Raw genomic sequence first — 27297 nt, 5'->3', positions numbered from 1 at the left:
ACCTGGAAGAGTTACCTTGAGTTGAGAACGTTGCCCCAGGATGAGAACGGAAATCGTGTGCCGGTGACGCAGTGGCAGCAAGAGGCCCTATTAGCGAAAGCGCGCCTCTAGTTAAGAACAGTTTCAGGTTAAGAATGGACCTCTGGAATGAATTAAGTTCATAACTAGAGGTACCACTGTACTATCATCATCAGCTGGTCTTGGGCAAACCATTGGACACCTCACAGGTCATTATAGGAATATAATTTCGTTGTGCTATATTCCAGTTTGGCTAGAAGGATAAAGAATTCCCAAAGCACCTAACAAACCCCAGAAGGCCCTGGATCAGACATTATACAGTTTGTGGCATTTTGCAAGAGACTTTTAGGGGTAGTTTTGATACTGATATTACTTCTGCCAAAGACAACTACCCAGGAGCACTTTAGTCCAGAGACTGGGGTTAGATCATGTTTTTTCCATGGACCAGTGTCGTGCAAAGGTATTGCCAGTAGCTACTTTGAATACAAATTGAAATGCCATATTTCAGTACGTAAATTTTCTCACAATTTTGAGAGTTAGAATTGCAAAACAGCAACATGCTTGAAGGCAAGAAACTGGAGCTTCGGCTCATTTCTGTCCAGCAGTAGGGGTGAGAAACCTAGAGAGGTTACATGGTTAGATGATGGCTGTTGCCTAAAACAAACAAACCCCCTTCATCAACAAGAAATGGAACCATATACTTCAGGAAGTTAACATCTCATTACTTTAATCAGGAAACCATAAATGGTCCTTCATGTCCATAGTCATAAGAAATAGTTTATAAGATAACAGGTTGCAGGGAATGGTCTTCAGCATTTTACAGTACAATCCTGAGCATGTTTCCTCAGAATTAACTTCCACAGTTTAATGGGATTTACTCACAAGAAAGTTTGCACAGGATTGCATTCTCAGCCTGGTTTCTAGTGAAAAATAAGAAAGGAGTTGTGCCCAGAGTCTAACTTATCCCTGAGCTGATGCTTAGTGTTGTTTTTCCTACCCCATATTTGGTGAAGAACAGAGCAGACAGATCAAACACATAGCAATGTCAGCCAACCACACTGCTTAATGGCTAAGTCATTACAAAAATAAACTTTTAGCCAATCAAAACCCCATCAATTAAAACAAGTACCACAAACTTCTTTAAAATGTGCTTGTCTGAAAAAGCTACTTTCTAACTAAGTGCAGATCACAACGAATGTATAAGCCTGTCGGAGACAATCATTTTAGAAACTTTCTACCAGTCCATAGCATCAACATGTGCATTTTTATTTATGACATCCACAGACCCAACAGGGCAGAATGGAAATCGAGTCACCAGAAGAGATCACTTTCAAAGCATAACCATGTCTGTTTCTGAAAATAAGTATTATAGTTTACCCTGCAAAAGGGAGTGGGGGAAATGACAGAGCTTACTTGCAGTGACAAAGGACAAAGCAACCTATATGGCTACTTTACAAAGGGAAAACATCCACATACATTTTTTTAAATATAGGTTTCCTTTAGAGTAATAAATATTTCTTATTTTATGATAGAGCAGCAACATTTGAGGGGAATAGAGGAAAGAACTTTGGACTAAAGACCCCCCCCACCCCAAATTAAATAACCCTAGAGAATTAGGATTCCCAATTCATATTTACAACTGCTGACTGTAAACACAGCCTACAAACTCTGGATCTTCTCCAAATGCCACAGACCATGCTTGTGGTCTTGGGGAGGCAATATATTGAAACACACCGTATTGGCAGGTAATATACAAAAAACCAATTATTTTAGCATCTGTGGTTTACTTTGAAACTGCACTAGGCAATCAGGTCAGGCCCCTCAATTCTTGCTTCCACACACAGATGTGCAACATTGTGTTTGCTTTGTTTAGGGCACCACTGGTGAAAAACAGCCCCTTGCCCTTACGTTTTAGCTGCACTTGCTGAAGGCAAGCCAGTGTTTGAACTACACTAGCAGAATCTACAGTGCTCACAAGACAGTTACATTTAGTCAGAGTTATTTCTGCTTGGCGTTACTGCAGATGCAGGGAAAAAGACTGTCCCCTGGAAACCAGATTGTAGAGCCCTGTTGAGGGAGGAAGAAGCATCGGTTTCTCTCAACACATGAGAAAAGGGAAGAAGAACTGGCCTTGATCTTGTTTCCTAATGCACTGTATTCAATACGAACCTCACACTGGTAGGAAAGCAAGTCACACCCTTCCCAAGGACTAGTTCAAAGAGATACAGACCACTGTTTCTGCACCTGACAGAGCAAAGCAATAGTGCCTACGAAATTGGGGGATGGGGATAGAACAAGACACTAAGAGAAGAAAGGCAGAATGCATGGGCTTCCTTTTCCAGGGTGTCTAAAAAGTTCAATGCTGCTGTAGAATAAGCTGCTTTACTGTAAGGTCTCTACAAAGGCATCAAATTCTTTGACATTTTTCTCATGGACAGCCAGTTTATCTGGTAGAGAATCCTGTGAAGACAAAGAAAAATTATCAGCAGCTACATTAGCCAGTTCTTTTTTCTTTAACTTAATACACAGTAGGTGTGGGTCTCTCCAGATGTTGTTGAACTCCAGCTCTCATCAGCACCAGCCAACATGGTCAATGGTAAGGGATGATGGGCATGGTAGTCCAAGAGCATTTGAGGGACCACAGGCTACTCATCCCTGAGACACAGGAAAAAAGAGGTAGTTCAAAAAACATAAGACTAAAGAGCAGAGTAAGGCATAAATAATAATAATAATAATAATAATAATAATAATAATAATAATAATAATGCTCTATCTGAAGACAGATTTGATTCAATAGATTCAGCACAACATCAAACTATGAAATGCACTCAAGATCTCCCAGCCTGTATGCACAACTACCCTGGAAAGGAGAAAAATGCTGTAAACAGCATCTATCCAAGTCCATGGCTTGTTTGTAGCTGTGAAGGTGCATGAGATTGTGCCCTCTGAAATTTGCTGGAACAGCTTTAGCATAATTACGCTTGTCAGCCTGCTGCTAACAGATGGCAACTTCCAGGGATTTTCTTTAAAAGCCTTTTGTACATTTTACAGAGTTTCAGAGGCAAAAACAAACATGTCATTAACCAAACAAAGCATATGAGCTAAAATAAAGCAGAGAAAACAAAAGGGAGGGAGAGAAGAATGTGAGCAAATGCAGTCAGACTTGCTCGGCTGCAGCTGGGAATGAAGACTGAAGAGTTAAGACAAACACCTCATGGAAAAGATATGCTCAAGGGGCAGGGGGAGCACTGTGTTTAAGGAATCAGTTCTGCACATAGGAGAAAATATGAAGTTGTGACTGAGTGCAGTCTGAGGGAGCTAAGGATGGTACAATTCTGAGGATGTAGGGAATGTAGGATGTAGGGAAGCAGGGAAATGAGAACCAGTGTCAGAAAACACCTTGGATTATCTTGTAACAACATATTTATGTGGAACTTCAAAATGTTACTTCTTTATATACTGTGCTTTATCTCAGGGAACCCTACAAAAACCCTGTAAGGCATGTCAAGATGATTATTTCAATACATTGTGTGGGTGGCCACTGGGGCTGTCTAAGGTGATGAGAAAGTGGCCTGCCTAAGGCCATGTATTTTTATAGCACTTAGAAAAGATTTTAACTTGGCACTTTGGAGTTCACGGCACAGTTATCAAACATATTAAATAATGAATGACCTGTTTGATCAGTCCTCTCAAATAAGGCATATTCAGTTTATGTACGGCAGAGAGCAATGTCCCTCAAACTGAAATCCTATTTTTGCATACCAGATCTTCTGCCATGGACTGAGCTCCAATGTCAATGGAGAGGCTGCTGAGCTGAGGAGGATTCTGAAATTCACGGTAGAATGTTCCAAGGTCTATTGGGAGGATGTCATCCTTAGAAAATGCTGGTTTCTAGAATTAAATTGACAAATATCAGTCAGCTGTACATCAATAACACAACAGTGCTCTGTTCAATCATCATCTGATAATGTATTTAATCACTATCAATGAAATACATTTCATTGTTTCATCCAACAATAGCACAATGTACAGCATATAGAAGAACATGTTTTTCATCTTTCTACTATCAAAACTGGTCATCTGGCTATTCTCTGGACTGCAGGTGAACCTTTAGTTTGTAGTGTGTGGTGTTATATTGCTTTTACTATTTTTGTTGGGAGCCGTCCAGAGTGGCTGGGGCAACCCAGTCAAATGGGCGGCATATAAATAATAAATTGTTATTATTATAACCTGTGTTGTAGACCACCTTCTTAGATACTGCTCTTTGCTCATGTCACTCTTTAATCTGAGTGATGTAGAGAATCTGCTGGGATTGATTTGGGGGTGACAGTCTGTGAAAAGGGCCACTTTTGGACAGAAGTCTGCGTCAAATAGCCTTTGAGTTCTAGTCCTATGAGTAAAACTCATCATGGGTTCTTAAGAATAAAAGTTTCAGGTCTCTCAAAAGGGTCCAGTATGCTGGAATTCCTGCAAGCTCAGTCTCTCAATATTTTGGGAAGCCATATCAGTACACTTCTGTTTCTTAATGAAATAATATTCAGAGCCATTTGCCCCATATTGGTTCTGTGAAGATGCCTTTTCCCAAGGAATTTCATATATTTTAGCATTTCAGTTCTGCTTCAGACACCGAGGCGAAGGTTGTATGTGTATATAAAGGGCTGCATCAACTTACAAAATCAACCATAACAAAATCGTCATGGATGTTCCCATTGCTGCTGCCACTGGAGCCCACTGAGTGTAGGCTGCCCTGGAGGGGAGACTCTATTTCTGGAGAGTCAGGAGGATTCACCTGTTGAAGAGATCCAAGTGTCAGACCAACATACCCAAACAATGGCATGAGGGAGTTAAATGGGTGCTAAAAGTTAGTTTTTCAGTCAGGAAACACAAGCATGCTAATGGCTGGGTTAGGAAATTCAGACCTACTCAAATCTGAAGGCAGGACTGAGCTAGACTGGCATTTCTTACCATGGGGTCATTATCTTCTGGCTCAATGTTCTTGGGAGCAAACATAGAAAAAGGAATGTCCAAACTGGCCATGGTCACCTAGAAAGGATCAAAAGACAGAAACCCAAATGTCTCAGTCAAATGCCACTCCTCTTACTCAGCATGCAACATAGCACTGTGAATCTTCAAACTATGATCAACTAATGTTCAAAGAAGAAAGAAATAGGCTGCTATTGTTTTTTGCCTCCTGTGTCAAGGGAGAGGGTATTCCTTGTGTTTTTTTCTTTCCTAAAGAACAGCACATCATAGAATTTCAGAGTTGGAAAAGACCTTGTCCAACCCCTTGCTCAATGCAAGACTTGCAACCACCATATTTCCGACATAAAGTCTCCAAGAGCAATGAAATAAATTACCTGGTTGATAGGTTTATTGACAAAGGCTCCCACCTTCCGCACAAATATTGTCTCCCAGACATCATGTGGGGACCCACTCTTTCCTTCACTGCTGTTAGATACAGTTTCTATGTCCTCACTGAGAGAGAAGAGAGAAGGGGTATAATTGATTTCCTCTTGTTTTTCTTGCACTGCACAAGCTCATATGTTTACCCATATGTTGTACTGCAGGTACAAAAGGCAGTATTCTACACACAAAGGACAATGTGTAATGTGTAAAAAAATATCAGCAATCAAAGTTATCTCAGTAGTCATCCCAAATAAAACTGAAAATGCCCTCTCCTGGGTACCCACTTGCTGTATTTCAGATAGTAGTGAAGGTGGTGACCCCAAAGGAATGTGTCCAAAGTGGAATAGAAATCCTGGACAGACTCATTTGCAGGGTGTGTGTGTCTTAAGGTATTGTGGTCCTAAGATTTTAAGTATCAAAGCCAACACTTTGAATTGAGCCCGAGAACAAACTAGTAACCAGTGAAGATGGTGGAGGATATGTGTAGTACAATTTGAACAGAACCCTTCCAGCCACATTCTGGATAAAAGACTACAAACCTGTTCCCATAGAATACTTCACTACTCTTTTCTCTTTCTTTGTGCAAAACAGAATTTTCCTTAATGGATTTTGTTTTCTTAATATTTTCATGGGTATCTCCCCACTTAAAGTTGTGATTAATATCCGCAGCATAAATGTCTTTAAAAGGCAATGTCATTCCAGGCCTTTAGAGCCTCCTGATCATATCCCTCACGGATGCAGGTACAGGTGTGAAGAGGGAGATTACAACCATATGAACCCAGAGATTGCTACCCAGAGATTATGGAATACACGTGAATAGGCCCTAGACCAAATAGAGCCCCCTACATCTGTTCAGCTTTTGAAAGTCTTTTTTTAAAATTGCATTTGTATCCCATTTCATGACTTTGAGGTGTAGTTTGCTTGGATGATTTATTCCTGTCAAATATGGTGATTAATTGGCACATGTGGATTTGTCAATCTGTATATATTAATATCACACATAAAAAAACACTAAATTGGCTTCTTCTAAGGTTGTGGGAGCTTCCCAGTATTAATTGAAATGTACTAACATCAAGAAATTGAACTGTACAAAAGTGGGCTGGATCAGTATTAAATAGTGTTACAGCTTTACAAGTGAAGATGAACTGTTTGCATGTTTATTTAAGTTTATTTAAGGGGGCAGGCAGTGGGCAATTTGAGACATGCATCCCAGGAGCTTGTCTAAATTACATCCCCAGGAAAAATAGAAATGTTATGTTTGCCAAAGCTACCAGTATTAAACTGCAAATGTCAGTGTTGGTACTGTCCTCAACTCTAAAGGGCAAGGTTTGTGCTTAACCCTAACAGAAGCTCTGCAGCAGTTGGTGTTTGAGGTTTTCTTGTTAGAAGCTACAACTATGCTTTAGTACCTGTAGTCAGTCATTTTACAGAAATAAAACCACAACCACTTCATTATTGCTAATGAATAGTCTAGTATGTAGAACTAATGAAATGCCACAAGGTGGAAATAGTACGGTAGCATTAAAAGTAGCTGGATCAGATAGATGTAGATCTTACCAGGAGTACAGCTCCAGCTCCATTTTTAGCTGCTACTGAAATTTGTAAAGTTTCCAAAGTCCGAAAAAACACTGAACTTTAGGTGCTGATCCATTAAGAATAGTGAAAGTTATTGTAATTACTGATGGATGTTGTTAAGTAACTGAACTAAATAATGTTGATTTTATGTGTGTAGATGCATTTTACTATGAAAACGTTCTATCAAAGAGCTGTTGGGTTTGGAAAATTACTGTCCTATCTTCCTACAGGGCTCTAGTTACATAAGGCAAATGTAGGAGAACCCTACTTACACATGCTGTCTCTGCACTTTCACTTTGGGGTGAAAGAAAGGGAGGAAAAAGAATCTGAATTAGGGAAAGTTAAAATCTTCTAATGATCTTCCTAACTGCCTCTTTCCAAAATTATTGATCAATGTAAGAAAGCTGCTTATAGCCTAGCAAATGAATTATTATTTTAAAAACCTGTAGTAAGACTATGAATCACCATGAAGAGATGGGAAACTTACCTGCTAGTTGGAGTAACTGCAGAGTAGTGACCCCCATCCAAAGGGGTGCATGTTGCCATTCTCTCATGATCAGCCTGAGTGCCATGAACTGGTTGGCTAGGAATCAAGGCCACTCCTCCATCCTTCCCTGGAACAATCAACTGGAGGAGAAAGGGATATGCAAATTAGATATTTTAGTATTAATTAAAAGAAGCTCTATGCTCTTTTATTTTCAAGTGTATGGTTGCCTGGCTCTCAATGATAGGCAGCTGACAGCTGAGTTACATGTTGTACTCATGATATGAGAAATAGCCTGGTTCTGCCTGAAGGCTTCCTACCAACAGGTAAAGAGAGCTGGAAAGGATCTCAGTCACTTACAATGAAGTTAAGACAGGGAGCACCAGAATAAATTATCAACTGAGGAGAGTGATAACCAGACATGACAAAGAAAGCTGGGCACTGGCCCCCCATTCCCAGCATTTGACTATGATATCCTCCAGTTTTCTTTGCTTTATGGCAGAAAGCCTTCAAATTTCTTAACAGGCAAAGCAAGGCTGCTTCTCATGTAGCTCAGCTCTGACTGTACCCTACAAGTAAAAGAATGGGGTAAGAATGGATAGAGAAATATGTCAACAGTTAAGGAACAGAGTTAGCTATGAGACATATAAAGTGGTCTCAAACCTCTAAGAATACCTGGTGAGGATGTGCAGCACTCAAGCCGCCAGCAAAGACTACTGGGTAGGCCAGGTCAGCTGATCCAACTCCCAGAGCTGCAGGCTGATAAGAAAGACGAGAGCTGGAGAGCTAAGAAATGAGAGGGGGGAAGGGAAAGGGAGAAAAAGGGAAAACCCCACACAGTCTGAATAATTTTCAGAATTACTGGAAAAGGCCAGGAAAAGAAATCAGATTTGCAGAATAAAATACTAGGCTGGAACTGAGGTAGTCTGAGCCACATGCACACACAAAACCAAACTAAACCAAACCAATCCTAGACATCTTTACTTAAAAGAAAAAGTTGCCACCGATTTCAATGGAACTTATTTTCAAGTTGTGTTTAGGATTACCAGGGACCACTCTCAAACCTGGATTTTGCTTTAAAATGACGCACAACACCTACAAATGATGGAGATGGCATTCATATAGGATTGAGAGGATAGTATGAAGTATGTTGACCAATAACATGCTGAACAAGAGAGCAATTACTTAAAAGCTGTGTTTATTATTTGTTTTCTATGAGTTCTTTTAAAAAACGACTGTTCTGTGTTTTATTGAAATGTTTTTTATTATTATTGTTATATGCTACTTCAACTTCCTATTGCTTTTCATTACCTTTATTAAATAAATGCTACAGAAGAAGCCTGGAAAACCATTGCTCTGACAGCAGACTCTTAACTGTGGATATAGATTCATTGTCAAACAAATCATGTGACCAACTGCATGCCTCTCTTTGACTCCCACACCAAGAATGGCAAAGCCTGAACATAAAGCTTCACATTCTGCATCTCAGTTATAGAGGCAAAAGTTTCCAGAGCAGGCATTTTATAGTCCTCAATGTGAAAGTCTACCTCACAGCCAAAACCTTCCTCTGCTCAATATTTTGAAAATCTTTAAATTGCATATATAACCTAATAAACAATATCATTAAAACAAGAATACTACATCAAACAATTAAAAGAACAGTTGTATAAAAGCATATAAAACAAATAAAAACAGGATTTCAGGGAATTCAAACAAATAAAAACAGGACTGTTTTCAAAATGACTCAAGTAACATTAAAAAAATAGAATCTATTGGTATCACACTGTGGCTGACACAGCTACAGAAATACATTGGATGACAAAATATTAAATTCCTCATTGGGCTATTAGAAAGCGCTGGAAAAGAAACAGACGAAATGCCTATGTGAAATACTGGGCTCACAGTAATTAATTAATGTGCTCCAAAAGCCTATGTCTAAGGCCAACTAGTCCACTAGAATAAAATTGACTCCTGACTGCTTCAGCCCTTTATAATGGTGACAATAAACTTTTAATTTCTTCAGAGGTGAAAAATACTGTTTACTTCCTGTCCCCTGGTCAACTCAAGAAAACATACAGCAGTTTCCAGAAAACTGTATTCCACAAAGCAATCAGTATTCTACGATTGCTCTATACAGTTTGCCTTGTAGTCTAAACTACATATTTTTATTGCTTCTTTGCAAATTTCCTGTTCAGCAATAAAGACAATAATTTTAATAACTTCAGAGATGTTTGATTCATTTTCTTTTCTAAAAGGTAGTCAGTAACTGAACAGATTTTGCAAACCTCTAAGCACATTAAACTCAAATGCATGTTTCATCTTAGGCTAACCAGCCTAAAGAGCCAAATCTAAGTAAAATGATTTACTAGTTAGTGAAAAAATACTTTTGTCATGCACCTTCTTTATTTTAAAGGTGTTGTCAGGCCAAACATATTTTTTTCTACTATGAACTCACTTGATGTGAAAAGGTCAGCCCCATCAAAGGGCCCTTCAATGTATCCGTCACGACAGGAGGAGGGGTCTGAAAATGTGCTTTAGTGACAGTAAATACACACTGAACACAGACGTACAAAAGAAAACACAAAAGGAAAAGAAAGAAAAAGACTTCAGAAAGAAAAACTGAAGAGTTGGATGAACTGAATGTTGGTGAGGACTGTGGCCACAGCTATGAGAAACATTCATACATGTCAAAGAGTTGCAGAATTGCAGGGGAGCTGCATGCTTTATAAAGGGTTTAAAATGTCGGGAAACTGTTGTCTGCTTTTTTAAAAAAGTGTTCCTAGTTGTAGTCTTTATCAATGAATTCACTGCTGATGACATATAACCAACAGCCTGAAACTCTCTTCTAAAGTCAGATGTATTAGGACTTTTATTGACCATCCTAACAACTAGGCTTGAATAGCTGTTGGTGACAACTGAGCGAAGGGGGAGCTATATAAAGTGGAGATCACTCTAAGTCCTCATGCATCTCAGTGATCAAAGCAATCTCCAGTTGCACTAGGCTTGAAGGTTCAATACAAACAGTAAGGCAATAGGCTTTGTCAAACACTGTTTTTTAAGATACCTCACCCTGTTACAGAGCAGCTGAACAAAACCCTAGCAAGAATAGAGAAAAAGCCTTGAGCCACAAACTCATCAGTTGTGCTGTCTGTCAGAAAGTCAGAAGCCATGTGTCTTCAAACTAGAGTTCGATTGAGACAACTGAAGTAACAGATTCAGAACCCTTTATAGGAACTTGTTTCTTCTGTGATATTTGACTGGGCAACCAAGAGAGCCCCTATGCATAAGGCAAAAATATTTAGAGTGCCCCAAAACATACATAAATTGGAACTGAACACTTTGATCCAGGAAAACAGAGGTGAAGCAGAAGGCTGTGCTCAACACACAGCTGCCTGTAGAGCATGCCCTCATCCTCTAGCCCGAAGTTAAAGATATGATCCTCAACACTTTCCTAGGATTGTGTGCATCACAAGTGTTGCACGCCTTCTCCTTCCCCAACAACATCTGTTTGCATTTCCAGGAGAAGATATATAATCAGAAACTCATTTCTACACCAAGGTTGCCCCTAGTGAAGGAGATTCGAAAACTAAATCTTCTACACCAACTGCACAGCTCCAAAGGCTCTTTGCCAGTCTTTTAAATCTATTGAATACACAAGCCTGAGTATGCAAAGTTTTAGAAGGAACAGAGAAGAGAAAGGTGACCCATTTTAAAGTATTATACAATTGCCAGATATAGAGAATGGTTTTTAAATTGCAGCAAGATGGAAACAGGTGAATACTATGCAATCAACAGGTTGTCAGCAAAATTGATTCAGAACTTAAACTGTACTCTGTGCAATCAAGTGTGACCAATACAGCATTGTTTTATCTATAAATAGAGAGAATTTTTGTAGTAGTGAAATGTAAGCACAAGGAAACTTATCATTAGGGCACATATGTAGTAAACTATCATTTAGTTTTCAGTAACCTTAATTTTTTGTATTTGTCTAACAATCTGTAATACTCAATTTCTTAAAATGTTAACTAAAAATACAAGTGTCTGTAAACTAAAATGTGCCTTGTTGGCAAACATGACAGTACAGCTAGCTGCCTCTCTGAAAGAGGGCCGCTGGAAAACATACAATGGTCTCTGAAAAATTGTTTACCTGTGATGGTGGAGAAGTAGAAAAAGAGGTGGTGCAGGCTTCTTGAGAATCTTCCACTGATGGGTAAGCATTTTCCTCACCAGCTGTTCTGTAACAGAAGGATGAGATAAACTTCAAAATGGGAATGTTCAATAAAACGCAAGATTTAAAGTACATACAGAGACAGACATTGTAGACAGACCCAGAACATCTGAGTGGAGTTGAAAGGAGAATTATGAAGGAGCTCTAACTCTTAACTTATCGGAGCTTAAATAAATGCTACTAGAGTGGATTAAGTCTGTTTGGATTTTATTTGTCCAGGAGAAGTATGAAAGATTATTCTCATATCTGCCTTCTAGTTTTTGTTAGGAAGACTCTTTCTGATAAATGTTACCTATGCTACCAGCTGTAGAGATGTACAAAATGTAGCTTCAAAGCCAGTTTAAAGCACCTTATCATTGCTTTTGGTATGACTGCAAAGGAAATGTTTATAAAATAAAACCTTTTACTAAAACAACCCTTTGATTTCGACGACCACCTGTCATGTATGCTTCAGTTGAGATTCCTGCACTGCAGAGGGTTGGATTAGAGGACCCTTCAAACTCTAAAATTCTATTATTCTTTGTCAAAGTATTATACATTGCAATGGATTGGCTGTAGGCTTCCCATAAGTGGAATTCCACTCACAAGATGCTTCCACTAGGTAAGGAGGGGATAGTTATTCATCAGTTCCTAGTTTCACTGCTCCTGAGGGTTGCAGAAAGTGAGGGAGATGGCATACCTCCTGTCCCTCTTCCTCCAACAGAAACATCTGCTGGTAAACATTCCCTTTCACAAATTAAAGTAGATCCAGTATTTGAAAACTATATGAAATAAATGAACTATGAATGCTTTGGAATGCTGACACTTGAGTGTACAAACACTAAAATTGATGCTTGCAATGCACTGTGTTAGCTTTCTTCTGCAACTCATTTCACTTTGCAGTTAAGAGTTTTCACTCTGCATATAATTTTTTCTGATTATAGACTAATGATGCAAATGAGAATTCATGTGAACCACTGTCTACGTGAACTGGAGAGAGTTTGAAAGTCTAAAAACCCTTTAGATCATATGCCATTCACCCACTTCTTATAGAATAGAAAATGCAGGGTTTTCCATTTCATGTAAGGGCTTTTTCTTTTCTCCACCCAGCAGTGCATGATGTAGAGGCTCTGTATTTGGGAATAACTGCCTTCACCTATGATCTGTGATTTGTATTTCCTCACCTGTAATTGCAGGGATGCATGGGTGAGGAGCTGGGGTAGGGACGGTCCACAAAGTGATCAATGATAATCCCCATGATAGGTGGGGTCCTCTCAAACTGCCTGCAATGCAACAAGCAAATGGTGTTATTCATAAGACTGTGTTCTCTTCTCTGCTGCAACCCCAATTCTGACAGGTAGACTGCTCTTCTGCATTAGTTAAAGCATCCCCACAATTCAACCCTGCAACTCCACACATGAACAAGGAATTTGGTGTTCAGGAGCATGACTCAGGGCTACCAAACAATATCACTCCACAAAATCTGAGAAGCCCAGGATTTGGGGCTTCAGAAGTGGAAAGTGTCCTGGAAAATGTGGCTTAGTTTGACTCTCATCCTCTCACCTGGTAGACATGAAAGCTAGGTTGATTCTGTAGGCACAGGACAAAGTGATGGTGCCTAATGGAGTACCCACTGTCCCAACACGGACGGTTTGAAATCCTATGGAAGTAGAAGAAAAATTATCAATAATGATGATAATTTTAGAGCCAGCAATAAAGATCAAGATTGATTTGCCATTTCTCCCTTCCCGAATGACAGCTTATGTCATACTGCTAGCAACAAAGGGACAACAATATGCTCTCCTGCCATATCCCTTACTGAAGGCATACAGGTAAAGGGACCCCTGACCATTAGGTCCAGTTGTGACCGACTCTAGGGTTGCGGTGCTCATCTCACATTATTGGCCGAGGGAGCTGGTGTACAGCTTCCAGGTCATGTGGCCAGAATGACAAAGCTGCTTCTGGCGAACCAGAGCAGCACACGGAAATGCCATTTAGCTTCCTGCTGTAGCGGTACCTATGAAGGCATACCTCTTCCTAATAAATCTCTCAGCACCTTCTTAAAAAAAGGTTATTTTACTAATTGTGCTAGTCCATGTAGGGACTGATGCACGTGCCATTAATAAACATTATATTGCTATTATTGACCTCCAGTAAGGGAATCTCCTAATTTCCCCTACATCCAAAATCCTTCATTTTCTTCTTATATTCTCCCTGACGGTTATGCTACTGGTATATAGTAGTTGTTTTTTAAGTCTTCAGCTAGTTTATTGCCAAACCATACCTTCTCCCAAACCACTCAGCTGAACTTCTCCAAAGTATATCCTATGAGAGAGAGAGAGAGAGAGAGAGAATGAGAACACACACATTAAATATAGTCTACTAGGTAGTATACAGTCAAGTGCACTAAGTGTTTATCATTGAGTTGGGTCTTCTGATTTACAAAGTACTTTACAAGATTAAGATTATTTACCCATACAATATTTATTTGAGTATTATTGCATTTTACTCATGAGAAACTGGGACTGAAAGACAGCAGTTTGCCCAATGCCATCATCCAGTAAATTCATGGCTGAGCTGGAAATCTGAACCCACAGTTGATATGCTATTCACTGGGCAGCAGATGAACCGGAAATACCATTGTAAGACCCAATTCAGGCGTGCCTTTTCTATTTAAAAAGGACCCCCCCCCTCCCTTAACCATCAAACATTTAGCAATCCGAAAATTTTCTACCAGATATGTTCTAAGACAAAGATGGGAGAAAAAAAGTTTTGTTTTAATTAAGGGTCCTTTTAAAGGAAACAACTGAGGAAGCAAGTTGGCTTTTAAGGGGAAAGATATTCTAAGAATATGGAGAAGCCAAAGAAAAATAATGAAGAGTTCATCAAGAATTGCAAAACACCATAGGAAAAAATGAGTGGAAAAAGTGCATAAGAGCCAATAGCTCTAATGTTTCTATGTCAATATTTATTACCTGTACAATATTACATATTCATGACCTTGTTTCCTAGAGAGTCTGTAGGCGGGAGTCACCCTTGTTATAGCAAGTAAAGACTTCAGTAATAGAGACAGTCTGTTGTACACAGTGTAGGAAACTTTGATTTCTTTATCACACCTAAAAGGCACACAGAAAGTTAGTCCAATATTCTCAATGAAGTACACTAATACAAGCTAGAAACAGTGAAATTTGGGGTCTACCTTAGATTTAACCATGTAAAATAGAAGCAATTGAGATTACAACCTGCCCTTAGAAACACAACCTATTCATATACCTTATGCAATTTGTTGCCAAATAATATTTATCTAATTGAAAAAAGTATTTGCAGAAGTTACAAATAATCTTGTACTAGAATTAGTTCCCCTTCATGGATCAATGCCTTGTCGTGGCGAAGGGGCTTGAATAACTCGGAGAAGCTATGAGCTATGCCATGCAGGGCCACCCAAGATGGACAGGTCATAGTGGAGAGTTTTGACTAAACGTGATCCACCTGGAGAAGGAACTGGCAAGCCACTCCAGTATCCCTGCCAAGAAAACTCCATGGACAAAGACAACAGGCATATAAAAGTTATGACGCTGGAAGATGAGCCCCTCAGGTCGGAAGGCGTCCAACATGCTACTGAGGAAGAGCGGAGGACAAGTACAAGTAGATTCAGAGCTGATGAAGCGGCTGGGCCAAAGCCGAAAGGATGCTCAGTTGCGGATATGCCTGGAAGCGAAAGGAAAGTCCGATGCTGTAAAGAAAAATATTGCATAGGAACCTGGAATGTAAGAACCATGAGTGGAGGTAAGCTGGATGTGGTCAAAAATGAGATGACAAGAATAAATATCGACATCCTGGGCATCAGTGAACTAAAATGGAAGGGAATGGGCGAATTCAGTTCGGGTGACTATCATATCTACTACTGTGGGCAAGAATCCTGTAGCAGAAATGGAGTGGCCCTCATAGTCAACAAAAGAGTGGCAAAAGCTGTAATGGGATGCAATCTCAAAAATGACAGAATGATCTCGATACGAATCCAAGGCAGACCTTTTAACATCACAGTAATCCAAGTTTATGCACCAACTACCGGTGCTGAAGAAAGTGAAATTGACCAATTCTATGAAGACCTACAACAACTTCTAGAAATGACACCAAAGAAGGATGTTCTTCTCATTACAGGGGATTGGAATGCTAAAGTAGGGAATCAAGAGATAAAAGGAACAACTGGCAAGTTTGGCCTTGGAGTTCAAAATGAAGCAGGGCAAAGGCTAATAGAGTTCTGTCAAGAGAACAAGCTGGTCATCACAAACACTCTCTTCCAACAACACAAGAGACGACTCTACACATGGATATCACCAAATGGGCAGCATCGAAATCAGATTGATTATATTCTCTGCAGCCAAAGATGGAGAAGCTCTATACAGTCAGCAAAAACAAGACCTGGAGCTGACTGTAACTCAGATCATCAGCTTCTTATAGCAAAATTCCAGCTTAAACTGAAGAAAGTAGGAAAAAGCACTGGGCCAGTAAGATACAATCTGAATCAAATCCCTTATGAATACACAGTGGAAGTGAGGAACAGGTTTAAGGATTTAGATTTGGTGGACAGAGTGCCTGAAGAACTATGGATGGAGGCTCGTAACATTATACAGGAGGCAGCAACGAAAACCATCCCAAGGAAAAGGAAATGCAAGAAAGCAAAATGGCTATCCAACGAGGCCTTACAAATAGCGGAGGAGAGGAGGCAAGCAAAATGCAAGGGAGATAGGGAAAGATACAGGAAACTGAATGCAGATTTCCAAAAAACAGCAAGGAGAGACAAGAGGGTCTTCTTAAATGAGCAATGCAAAGAAATAGAGGAAAACAATAGAATGGGGAAAACCAGAGATCTGTTCAAGAAAATTGGAGATATGAAAGGAACATTTCGTACAAAGATTACCATAATCAAGGACAAAAGTGGTAAGGACCTAACAGAAGCAGAAGACATCAAGAAGAGGTGGCAGGAATACACAGAGGAATTATACCAGAAAGATATGGAGGTCTCGTACACCCCAGGTAGTGTGGTTGCTGACCTTGAGCCAGACATCTTGGAGAGTGAAGTCAAATGGGCCTTAGAAAGCACTGCTAATAACAAGGCCAGTGGAAGTGATGATATTCCAGCTGAACTATTTAAAATTTTAAAAGATGATGCTGTTAAGGTGCTACACCCAATATGCCAGCAAGTTTGGAAAACTCAGCAATGGCCAGAGGATTGGAGAAGATCAGTCTACATCCCAATTCCAAAGAAGGGCAGTGCCAAAGAATGCTCCAACTACCGCACAATTGCGCTCATTTCACACGCTAGCAAGGTTATGCTTAAAATTCTACAAGGCAGGCTTAGGCAGTATGTGGACCGAGAACTCCCAGAAGTGCAAGCTGGATTTCGAAGGGGCAGAGGAACCAGAGACCAAATAGCAAACATGCGCTGGATTATGGAGAAAGCTAGAGAGTTCCAGAAAAACGTCTACTTCTGCTTCATTGACTATGCAAAAGCCTTCGACTGTGTCGACCACAGCAAACTATGGCAAGTTCTTAAAGAAATGGGAGTGCCTGATCACCTCATCTGTCTCCTGAGAAATCTCTATGTGGGACAAGAAGCTACAGTTAGAACTGGATATGGAACAACTGATTGGTTCAAAATTGGGAAAGGAGTACGACAAGGTTGCATATTGTCTCCCTGCTTATTTAACTTATATGCAGAATTCATCATGCGAAAGGCTGGACTAGATGAATCCCAAGCCGGAATTAAGATTGCCGGAAGAAATATCAACAACCTCAGATATGCAGATGACACAACCTTGATGGCAGAAAGCGAGGAGGAATTAAAGAACCTTTTAATGAGGGTGAAAGAGGAGAGCGCAAAATATGGTCTGAAGCTCAACATCAAAAAAACCAAGATCATGGCCACTGGTCCCATCACCTCCTGGCAAATAGAAGGGGAAGAAATGGAGGCAGTGAGAGATTTTACTTTCTTGGGCTCCTTGATCACTGCAGATGGTGACAGCAGTCACGAAATTAAAAGACGCCTGCTTCTTGGGAGAAAAGCAATGACAAACCTAGACAGCATCTTAAAAAGCAGAGACATCACTTTGCCGACAAAGGTCCGTATAGTTAAAGCTATGGTTTTCCCAGTAGTGATGTATGGAAGTGAGAGCTGGACCATAAAGAAGGCTGATCGTCGAAGAATTGATGCTTTTGAATTATGGTGCTGGAGGAGACTCTTGAGAGTCCCATGGACTGCTAGAAGATCAAACCTATCCATTCTTAAGGAAATCAGCCCTGAGTGCTCCCTGGAAGGACAGATCGTGAAGCTGAGGCTCCAATACTTTGGCCACCTCATGAGAAGAGAAGAATCCTTGGAAAAGACCCTGATGTTGGGAAAGATGGAGGGCACAAGGAGAAGGGGACGACAGAGGACGAGATGGTTGGACAGTGTTCTCGAAGCTACGAACATGAGTTTGACCAAACTGCGGGAGGCAGTGCAAGACAGGAGTGCCTGGCGTGCTATGGTCCATGGGACGAAGAGTCGGACACGACTAAACGACTAAACAACAACAACAACAGAATTAGTTATTGTAAGTTTGTGCGCATTTTGTAGCTTACTTTCTTATATAGCTTGTAGATGCCTATATAATTATCTTGCATATTTCTTATTAGTAATCAATTAGAAATCCTTGTACTTCAGCACCTAGCCAAAAAGATACACATAACTTTAAATACTGAGCAGGTATGTTATGTGAAAAGACACTTGAATTTATCAGTTAACAGATATCAAGAGTTCTCTCTTACTTGAATGATAAATGTGATAAAACCATAAGTCCCTTTGCAATTTTTCTAGTCTAGGAGACAAGTAAAAGCTATGAAGCAGCAGATGCTTGTGGCTAATTGTGTCTGCCTGATGCAGAATTTAAAAAAATCAGAACTAAACTGCTGACTCACTGTAGATAATTTAACTCCAGTGTCTTCTACAGCATTGTTAAATCAAAACAGGCCATTTAAGCCATGGGTCAATAGGAGGATTTATTTTAGAGCTTTCTGCCATCTAATAATATCTGCCCTTTTAGATCCAGGGTTGATTGATTTAAAGCAGTCATTTAAAATCACCAACAACCAAAACAACCAACAGAAAACAACCTAATTTAACTCAACTTTCCTATTTCATAATTCATGCATTTCCTAAACCTGAGGGCACACGAAATGGTTGCTATTGCCATTTAACCATATTGGCTTGTAACTATAGTCACTGAAGATTATCCAAACCCCACATGGTTTTGGCTCTACCCTGTTATATCTGCTTCAAGACAAGTGGGGAAACTGTGAACATGACTAAGAACATAAGAAGAGTCCTGCTGGATCAGACCAAATAGTTGAGCATTCTGTTTCACACAAGGGCCAATCAAATGCATATGGGAAGCCCACAAACAGAACATGAGTGCAACAGCCCTCTCCCATTGTTGTTTCCCAGCAACTAGTATTCAGATGAAGTCCTGTGCCAAGAAATATCTGCTTATTGAACAAGAATCATCAACACACACTTACTTTTCATTCATTTCCAAACACCAAATTTCCAATTCCATGGAATCCCCCTGCAGTGGAAAAATGAATGTTTAAATAACATCTTTGTGAGATGCTCAATGGATGGGAAAAACCTGCAAAATAAGTTTATCATCATCTGAATGATCATTTCTGATCATTCTTACTTAATGATCTTACTGTGGTCCCTTTGGAAGTTGAATGGAGACACCAAATTCAACATACTACATGTAATAATGAATTTGTAGCTATGGTTTGCTCCTTCTGATTCATAAGATTAAAGATTTGTATATAAAAACAGGAGCACCTTTTCCCCCTTGTGAGATGCACTTGGCTTCCTTTTGACGTCAAATGACAAATATACCTACACCTACAGTGAATATGAATGGCCTCAAAAGTTTGGTCCCACCCCACATGCTTCTGCTGGGCTGCTTGTTGAAAGCAGTTTGCTTCTTGAAGGCTCAACCCTATATGTGGTAACCATCATACAGTTCATTTTTTATTTTCCTAATGATGATTATTTTAAAAACTGATATTTAGGCTGGAAAACTATTTTGGATAGTTGGAAAACTTTCTGATATCATGGGTACCTCTATACAAGCCTCTATAAAGAATGTGACAACAACATAGTGTCAATAGTGGTGTGCTAAAAAATGCTTGCAATAGATATCATGTGCATAGCATGAAGACATTGCTGAGCCTTAAAGCATGAAGACGGCAGAAGTGTAGTTTTGCTTAGGCTTTACCTCAGAGGTTTTGAGAGAGATTTCCACACACATTGACCGCCCAACAGCAGGCAGCTGTCCTGCCAAGGCTTTTTTTGCTTCATGGGTAACTTCTGGGATATCTTTGATTGCCAAGTTGAACTGCAAAATTAAGAGAGTTGATTTTACATTTGAGGAACTCATTTGAGAAATCTGCCATGTGTCACACAACAGGAATGTATGTATTGGAACTTACAACATACTGCATTAACTCAAATGTATTGCCAAATTTCATTGCAAAAATTAGTGTGCGGATTAGATTTGATGGCACATTTACATTTGCCAGGAAACACTTTTTTGGTTTCCAGGTTTTGAAATTTGAGGTGCACATTAGATTTGCGTAAAGACGACTACAGGACAAAATATTCTCTGCTGTTACACATTGATGATTACTAATAACAGTCTTGCTGTACTTTACTTTTTTTTTGTAAAGCAGATAATACCATCACAAAAATTTCCCAGCTCCTTCCTTGTTCTCTCTATTTAGCATTTCTCTCTTGAGAGCTTTTATCAGAGCCACAGATGAAAAGCAATCAAGAGAAATCTACCAAGAATCAGCTGAGGTACATATATATTATTATTTGTATAACCAGTACCACAAGATGCCCAAATAGTAGTTTTATGTGGTTAAAAAGAAAAGGAACACTGTTTTAACATTTTTGCATGGTTCTATGTCTGCAGTTCTGCTTCAGTCTTTTGTTTCCTGTATCTTAACATGGCACAAGTGAGGGAATAATGGGATTGCTATGAGGAATATAGTTTACCCAGTCAGAGCCTGTTGGCGAGGATGATGATCGAGTACAGATTTTTTCACCAAGTCGGGCCTGGACAATCACTTGTACAGTCTGAAAGAGAAAATATGAGATTTGTGAGACGTCAAGATTTGTTACTAAACAGGAGAGAGATTAGATGAAACACAGAAACAAAAGTAACTGCTTTCACTACTTCAGTATTTTTGTTGGTCTTCCATTATTCTATCCTTCCCCTCTTGTTGTTGAGATCATTCACCTCTCTTGTTGGTTAAACCATACATTTCTCCTTTAATCCCTACACACACTTTCTCAGCTTGCTCTGCAACATCTATACTAATCTCCGTCAATCAGCACAGGACAATCAATGGGTGCTATAGGATGCTATCTATAAGCAAGGCTTTGTTATCTAGATACCTCCCTTCCCTAACCTGGCATCCTTCATATGTTTTGGACTCCAGTTCCCAGCACCCCTGGCCACTGTGTGGCTTCTTGCTTTGTCTACCTGGAATCCCAATTCCGAACTCCCTTTCCTTGACTCTTAAGCATATGTGATTCAGTCCCAAGGTCTGCAGACGGGTCACCTGACAGTCAAATAGGAGCTTGTCATATTCCAAAGCTGGATGACTATGGGGCTTTGCTTTGTTTTGATACTATAATCTATATTTTTAGAAATCCAAATGAAGTCAGAGATTAGCAGAAAATGTTGTTTTAAAAGGTTTTGACATTGCATCAATCAACATTATGGCACGGCAGCATGTGGCACTGCAATAACTACAGGGAGTTTTGGTTTGTCACAGTGCAACAGTAATGTGAATTATTATTATTTTAACTTCTATTCCAAAAAACAAAAAATTACCTTCAGGGCAAAAAATTTGATGAATTTGTCCAGGTCCTTCCTGTCCTGGGAGCTGAGATCAGTGTCCATTGCATATGGAAATCTAGAATAGAACAGGCATAAATATTCCAATTTGTTACTAACAGGAGAGAGAGCTTACTATATTATTTAAAGTAATCAAAGTTAATGAACTTCAGGAAACTAATCTTATTAGAGACATAAAACTAATCTTAACCTTGCTGAGATAAATTTGTGTGATTTACATTAATACACTCCTAGCTACGAAGAGAATATGCACCAGTGAAAAGTTTACGTGCATTTTCAGAATCAGCTCAGTTGTTATGGGAACTGGAGCAGGAAAAGATCACATTTCATTTAAGCTGCTGAACTTGCTAGAACTAAGTGCCAAATGAGTTTGGTCATTACAGTATATGCATTTAAAGAAACCCTAGCACATTTGTACAAAGCAACAAGAGTCTATACATCGAAGTCATTCTTTTGCATACAAATTGACCTATGTAGGCAGCAGAGCAGTATTGGCAGGTGAGTGAGCCCCTGATGATATTTTTATCATCAATTTTATCAATAGCTGATATTTTTATTAAGTCCTCCAATTATGTTGCTGGAGTGGATATGTGGGCAGAGCTGGCAATTGTCATGTCACAGCCCTACTGTAGCTATGTGCTTCTAAGAAGGTGCTAGTCTATGAAAGTTCAAGCCATAATAAATGTCTTTAAGGTACCACCAGACTCTCCCCACCATCCCAGAATGCTTCACAGGAACATTCCTTGCAATAATATAATGTTGTTAAAATGCAATGGAGTCAGCACTGGGCAAAAGTGCAAAGTACATCTGAATAAACAGGTGTGATATTTGATAAAATATTTCATTTCTTGATAAATGAACAATGATACCTACCTAGTTATCATGAAATTGTGACAGATAATCAGGGGTCCCCAAACTAAGGCCTGGGGGCCGGATGTGGCCCAATCGCCTTCTAAATCCGGCCCGCAGACGGTCTGGGAATCAGCATGTTTTTACATGAGTAGAATGTGTCCTTTTATTTAAAATGCATCTCTGGGTTATTTGTGGGGCATAGGAATTTGTTCATCTTTTTTTTCAAAATATAGTCCGCCCCCCCACAAGGTCTGAGGGACAGTGGACCGGCCCCCTGCTGAAAAAGTTTGCTGACCCCTGGATAAAATGCAATGTAGAACAAGAAGGGCCAACATATTTGACCTAAGCTGTGGTAGGAAAATTTGCATGTCTGCTTGCTGAAAATAAAGTTTTACATATCAGAATTTGACCAATATATAGATCATGAGCTGGATACAGACTAAGTCATGCTTGAGAAGACCTACTCAAATCAATGGAACACAAATTGACTAACTTGTCCTGTGAATTTGAGTGGATCATGCTAAACATCACACACTATTTCCCTCAGTGATCTACCAATGTTACTGAACACAGCTGGAGCCTGAATTTCAGAATATTTATTTTCAGCCCAGAGGATAACCCAACATTATCTAAAAGGTGAGATTTTTGTACCTATGAGCCAGTCAGGTCAGGGAACTATTGGGTTATATGCTTCAGAAAGCCATATTTTCTGCGACTGACACCCCCATCCCCACATGATAACCAATACACACAAACTGTAGCACTTCTCAAAAATTTCATTCCATTATATAATGGAAATCTAACACAAATTCACATATGTGACACACTTTCTTTACTGCATGGTGGTAATTTCCACAGGACCAATCCTACTCTAAACCCTTGTTGCTTTTAGTGCCTCTTTCCTGAGTACCGGTAACTATAATACACAGCAGATCTAAAGCCAAATATTTCATTTATTATTAATAATAATATAATACTTTTCAGGTGAATCTCACAAAGCGGTTTACAAAAAATATTAAATTAATAAGTGTTAATTAAAACTGTGTAATAAAGCAGCAAAAACAAATTAAAATGACCTTCCCCCCCAAAAAAGCTAGATATCGCCTTCTCTTAGGTCAAAACTGTTCTTTGATAATGCTGTGGTGGCAGATTTCTTTTTATAGGGTAAGGAAACAGCTTTCTTTGCTCTCCATTCTGGCACATTTAAAACAAAGGGTGTTAAGAAACGAGTAACCTCAACCCATATAGTATTTCAATGAGAAGACAGGATGGACAATTATACTGGTTAGTATGTCTCTCAGTGCAGTGATTCTAGAACCTTCACAAGGTACTAGAATATCAGAGATACTGCATGATTCTCAGGTTATAGATAATTTGCTTTGGGACAGGCTGTAGCTCAGTAGTAAGGCATTAACTTTGGGAGCAGAAAGTTCCAGGTTTAATCACCATTTAAAAGGACTTGGGTAACAGGAGGCTGTGAAAAACTTTGGTCCAACAACTTAGAAAGCTACTGCCAGTCAAAATATCCAATACTGGGCTAGATGCGCTCAACATAAGACAGTTTTCTCTTTCACAAGGCTTTCCAATTAACAGCAGCATTGCTTTCTCTAGTGCAAACTCCTTAAAAGCAGGAAAACATTTTAAAAGATCCCAATAAAAGAATTCAAATAAAAGCCAAACACATCTGTGTGACACACAAAGCATTCATGAAACCTGCTCCTCCTCTGCTTTTTTACCATGTTTTGAGAGTAGGGAGCAGTTGTCTTGGCAACATTTGCATCACAATCTCCTAAGAGGAACAAGAAACACTAGATAGAGCTCCAACTTAGGGGTTGATTCTTTCAGGAGAAATAATTATCCTTGAATTCAAGTCCAGGCAGATCTAATGTATGCCACCTCACCATTAGTCTTTCTTGGACCCAGAGAAGTGAGTGTAATGTTAAAGGTAAGAAATTTCAGCCTGCTCAGGACCTGGAAAGGAGAGTTTGTGGGAATCCAATGTAAGTGACTGATTTCCTGAATTAAAAAAACCAGCTACGGTACATGTAGTAGTAGTAGTAATAAGAATTATTATTATTATTTAACAACATTAGAAGAAAACTGACTACACAATATTTTGGGCCAGGAAGAATATGTTGCAGTATGGAGTGCTTCTGTATACTGCTCCAGTCAGCTAAGCCTTCCTTACACTCCTGGTGTCACCCACCTCAGTCAATGTACTCAGTCTTCAATGGGCTGTTTTGACTCCCCTGCCCCAACCTAAAGATTTTTAGTACTTTGCAAGCTGGGATACGCAGAAGACTGCTGATATCTCTCTCTTGTGCATGCATGGTAATGTTTTGGTTACATAAAAACTGGCACTTGGATAATTGAATTTGCTCTTAGTACAGATTCTATGATAGAAAGCATAAACTTTACAAGCTGGATCTCATTTTATTCTGGAATGAAAATTAATTTGTTACATCATGAACATATATTTCCAAATTTGGAGAAAATACTAAATACAATGTCCTAAAGACCTATGGTTCACTTATCACCATTTATTATATTTCCTAAAATATTGAGACAGCTTACAAGAATTCCCCATTTTGTACCTCCTGAGGGCTGCTTCCAATGTGTCTAGTATAATATGTGTACATACAACACTGCCCACAATGTGCAAGAACCATGTTATTCTGTTTGATTTGTGTGCTCACTACAGATGTCATCAAAAGCCACAGCTGGCTCTGGGGTCCCTCAGTGAATGCAGCATACATGAAAATCAAGTAGAGCAGACATAAAATTCTAACACTTTACAAGGAACCCTATTGGCAGATATAGTCCACAGAGGCTTAATTCCTGTAAATGTGAAGCAGACCTATTTTAGGTTTTGTGGTAGATTTTCTTCTTGATAGGAACCAAACTAAGATTGTCAACTTTTTTATTCTTGTTACTACAACAAACTGGAAGGTAGCAAACATTGCTTGGTCCCTAAGTTAATATAAATTCTAGGGGGAAAGAAATGAAGAAATGTAATTTTAAGGCAAATAAAAACATGTTTCTAAAATGCCTTTTCTCTTTTACTGAAATACAAAAAAGCCAGTGATTCTGACTAAACTATTCCTTGTTTATGCGACTGGCCTAGTTTTTCATTATGCAATAGGTACTTTAAAGGCCCAGAGCCACATTCCAATGCAGAGTTAGGCACACCAAGACTGAAATACTAAGCATATTAACTAGTAGAGAAAGTCCCACTCCTCATAGCAGAATTGCACTGTTTTGGTTAAGATTTCAGTGAACTTAAGCATACAGTACTTGAATTTGTGCTGAATTGTGGCCCAAGAGTTAGAAAAGTCTCACATTATTTCAGTCACATTGTTGCCTGAAAGATTTAGAAATATCTCTAGATCAAAAGTCCATGAGGTCAGATCACATGATGAAGACAAAGTATGCAGCATAAAGACTAGCAGCTTGATCCTCAAATGAACACATGATGTAGAACTGGTTAGTGAAAATAGGTCCTGTGTTGTTGGAATCCTTTGAAGACTGTTGCTTTAAAGCAGCTTAATCAGTTATCAATAGCACATCTGAAACAACCTCAGTAAACAAAACTCCCTTTTCACGAGGTCATAAAATAAGTTACAGATGTACAGTACACAGTATTCAAGTTCCCACATCACATATGCTTTTTTATGCTAATAAATTTAGTGGTGTAGCTGGGTTTAAACCAAAGTCATGCACGTGCCACGTCATACGTTGATTACATCACATCCTCAACTAGATTTTACTTTCAGTACTCCTTAGGTTCTGAAAGGTTTGTCTAGAAATAAAGTCCTCACAGCCCTATTTTCCTTACTACCCACAACTCTATACAATCAGACTGTGATCTGCTGCTCTACCCACCCCTACTCTGTGGGAGCAGACCCATCACCTTACTCCAGCAGAAGCCTAGTCGAAATCAAATTATGTGCATCTGAGGTGCAGGGGGGAATTACCTGCGGGGAGAAGGCTGAGGTGACGGCTCGGGGTCTCATTCCGGGGACAAGCCCGGAGGCTATCCTAGCCCCTCCTCATGGTCAGACCCAGTGGGCCTCTCCGAAATCCTTGAAGGGCTGGAAGGTACCGCCCTCGCCGCCTCCTGTGGCTTCTTTCCTCGGTTTTCAGTTCGTGGAAGAGGAGACGTGGCAGTGAACGTCCTTTGCTGGGGCCACCTCAGGAACCCCAATGGGGGATCGCAGCACCAAGACCCCTCCGGCCCCGCAGACTTGAGGGCCGCCCGGTTCTCGTCTCCCTTCTTCCTAGCACACCTTTCGCGCTCGGCTCCGCTGCCCAATTCCCGCGCGGGACAAGGCTTTCCTTAGCCCCGTCTGGGAATATGGCGGGGGGTGGGGGGGTGCGTAGTTTCGTAGCTCAAGCCTGCCGGGAAAACAGCGCCTGCCGGAGAGAAGGGCTGTTGGGACCTTTGGCCCCGAGGCGGGTGACCAATATCCGGCCTCCACTCGCCGCTGCCCAGCGCTTGGTCCAGCCCAGGGAAGGGGCTGGGAATGCCCGAGGCTGGCTGGCCCGCGTACGAGTAAAGTCTCCGCTTGCGCCGCCCCTTCGAGGAAGCCTCTGAGGAACCGGCGCCGGCTTTCGAGGAGAAGTCGCTCAGCCTGCCGGCCCTACGAGCCGACCTGCCCGTCGTCACAGGTTACACATCCAGGATGTCCCTCACGGCAGCAGACTCCTCCTGCAGCAGCAGCAGCCGCCGCCATTGCTGCTGTTTGTTTTCATCCGCTCAGGGCGAGCGGTGAGAGCTGACTCCGCATCCGCCGCGGCACTTTCTA

At 40.1% G+C, this 27297-nt stretch overlaps 1 protein-coding gene across 9 annotated transcripts; it reads right to left on the bottom strand.

The window, feature by feature from the left end:
* Positions 1 to 728: 728 nt before the first annotated feature.
* ATG13 (autophagy related 13) lies at positions 729 to 27259 on the bottom strand. Of its 9 annotated transcripts, none has more exons than XM_035115216.3 (18): positions 26467 to 27259; positions 21617 to 21698; positions 20773 to 20853; positions 19991 to 20110; positions 19251 to 19297; positions 14666 to 14806; positions 13975 to 14015; positions 13254 to 13350; positions 12875 to 12973; positions 11631 to 11718; positions 9939 to 10037; positions 8159 to 8269; positions 7487 to 7626; positions 5376 to 5493; positions 4984 to 5061; positions 4691 to 4807; positions 3781 to 3909; positions 729 to 2478 (listed from the first exon to the last, which is right to left on the bottom strand). In XM_035115216.3, the coding sequence occupies exons 2-18, from the start codon at positions 21683 to 21685 to the stop codon at positions 2401 to 2403; spliced, it is 1653 nt and encodes a 550-aa protein (XP_034971107.1). In that variant the 5' UTR covers positions 21686 to 21698; positions 26467 to 27259; the 3' UTR covers positions 729 to 2400. The 9 variants fall into 9 exon arrangements, with proteins under 9 accessions (XP_034971107.1, XP_034971116.1, XP_034971126.1 ...); XM_035115225.3 differs by having other exon boundaries at positions 8159 to 8242; XM_035115235.3 differs by lacking the exon at positions 9939 to 10037.
* Between the last annotated feature and the right edge of the window lie 38 nt (positions 27260 to 27297).

The sequence above is a fragment of the Zootoca vivipara genome, chromosome 1, assembly GCF_965207765.1.
Source record: "Zootoca vivipara chromosome 1, rZooViv2.hap1.1, whole genome shotgun sequence".
NCBI classification, from domain to species: Eukaryota; Metazoa; Chordata; class Lepidosauria; order Squamata; family Lacertidae; genus Zootoca; species Zootoca vivipara.
The sequence above is the reverse complement of the archived record's forward strand: the minus strand, read 5'-3'. Positions and strand labels throughout refer to the sequence as shown.

Bases quoted from the DNA above. Each gene is read 5' to 3' on its own strand.
- ATG13 (XM_035115216.3), bottom strand. From the start codon at position 21,685: ATGGACACTGATCTCAGCTCCCAGGACAGGAAGGACCTGGACAAATTC. The intron at 19,298-19,990 runs GTAAAGCCTAAG...TTTCCACTGCAG, and splicing joins TCTCTCTCAAAACCTCTGAG to GGGGATTCCATGGAATTGGA. The intron at 3,910-4,690 runs GTAAGTTGATGC...ATTTAATTCTAG, and splicing joins ATTTTGTTATGGTTGATTTT to AAACCAGCATTTTCTAAGGA.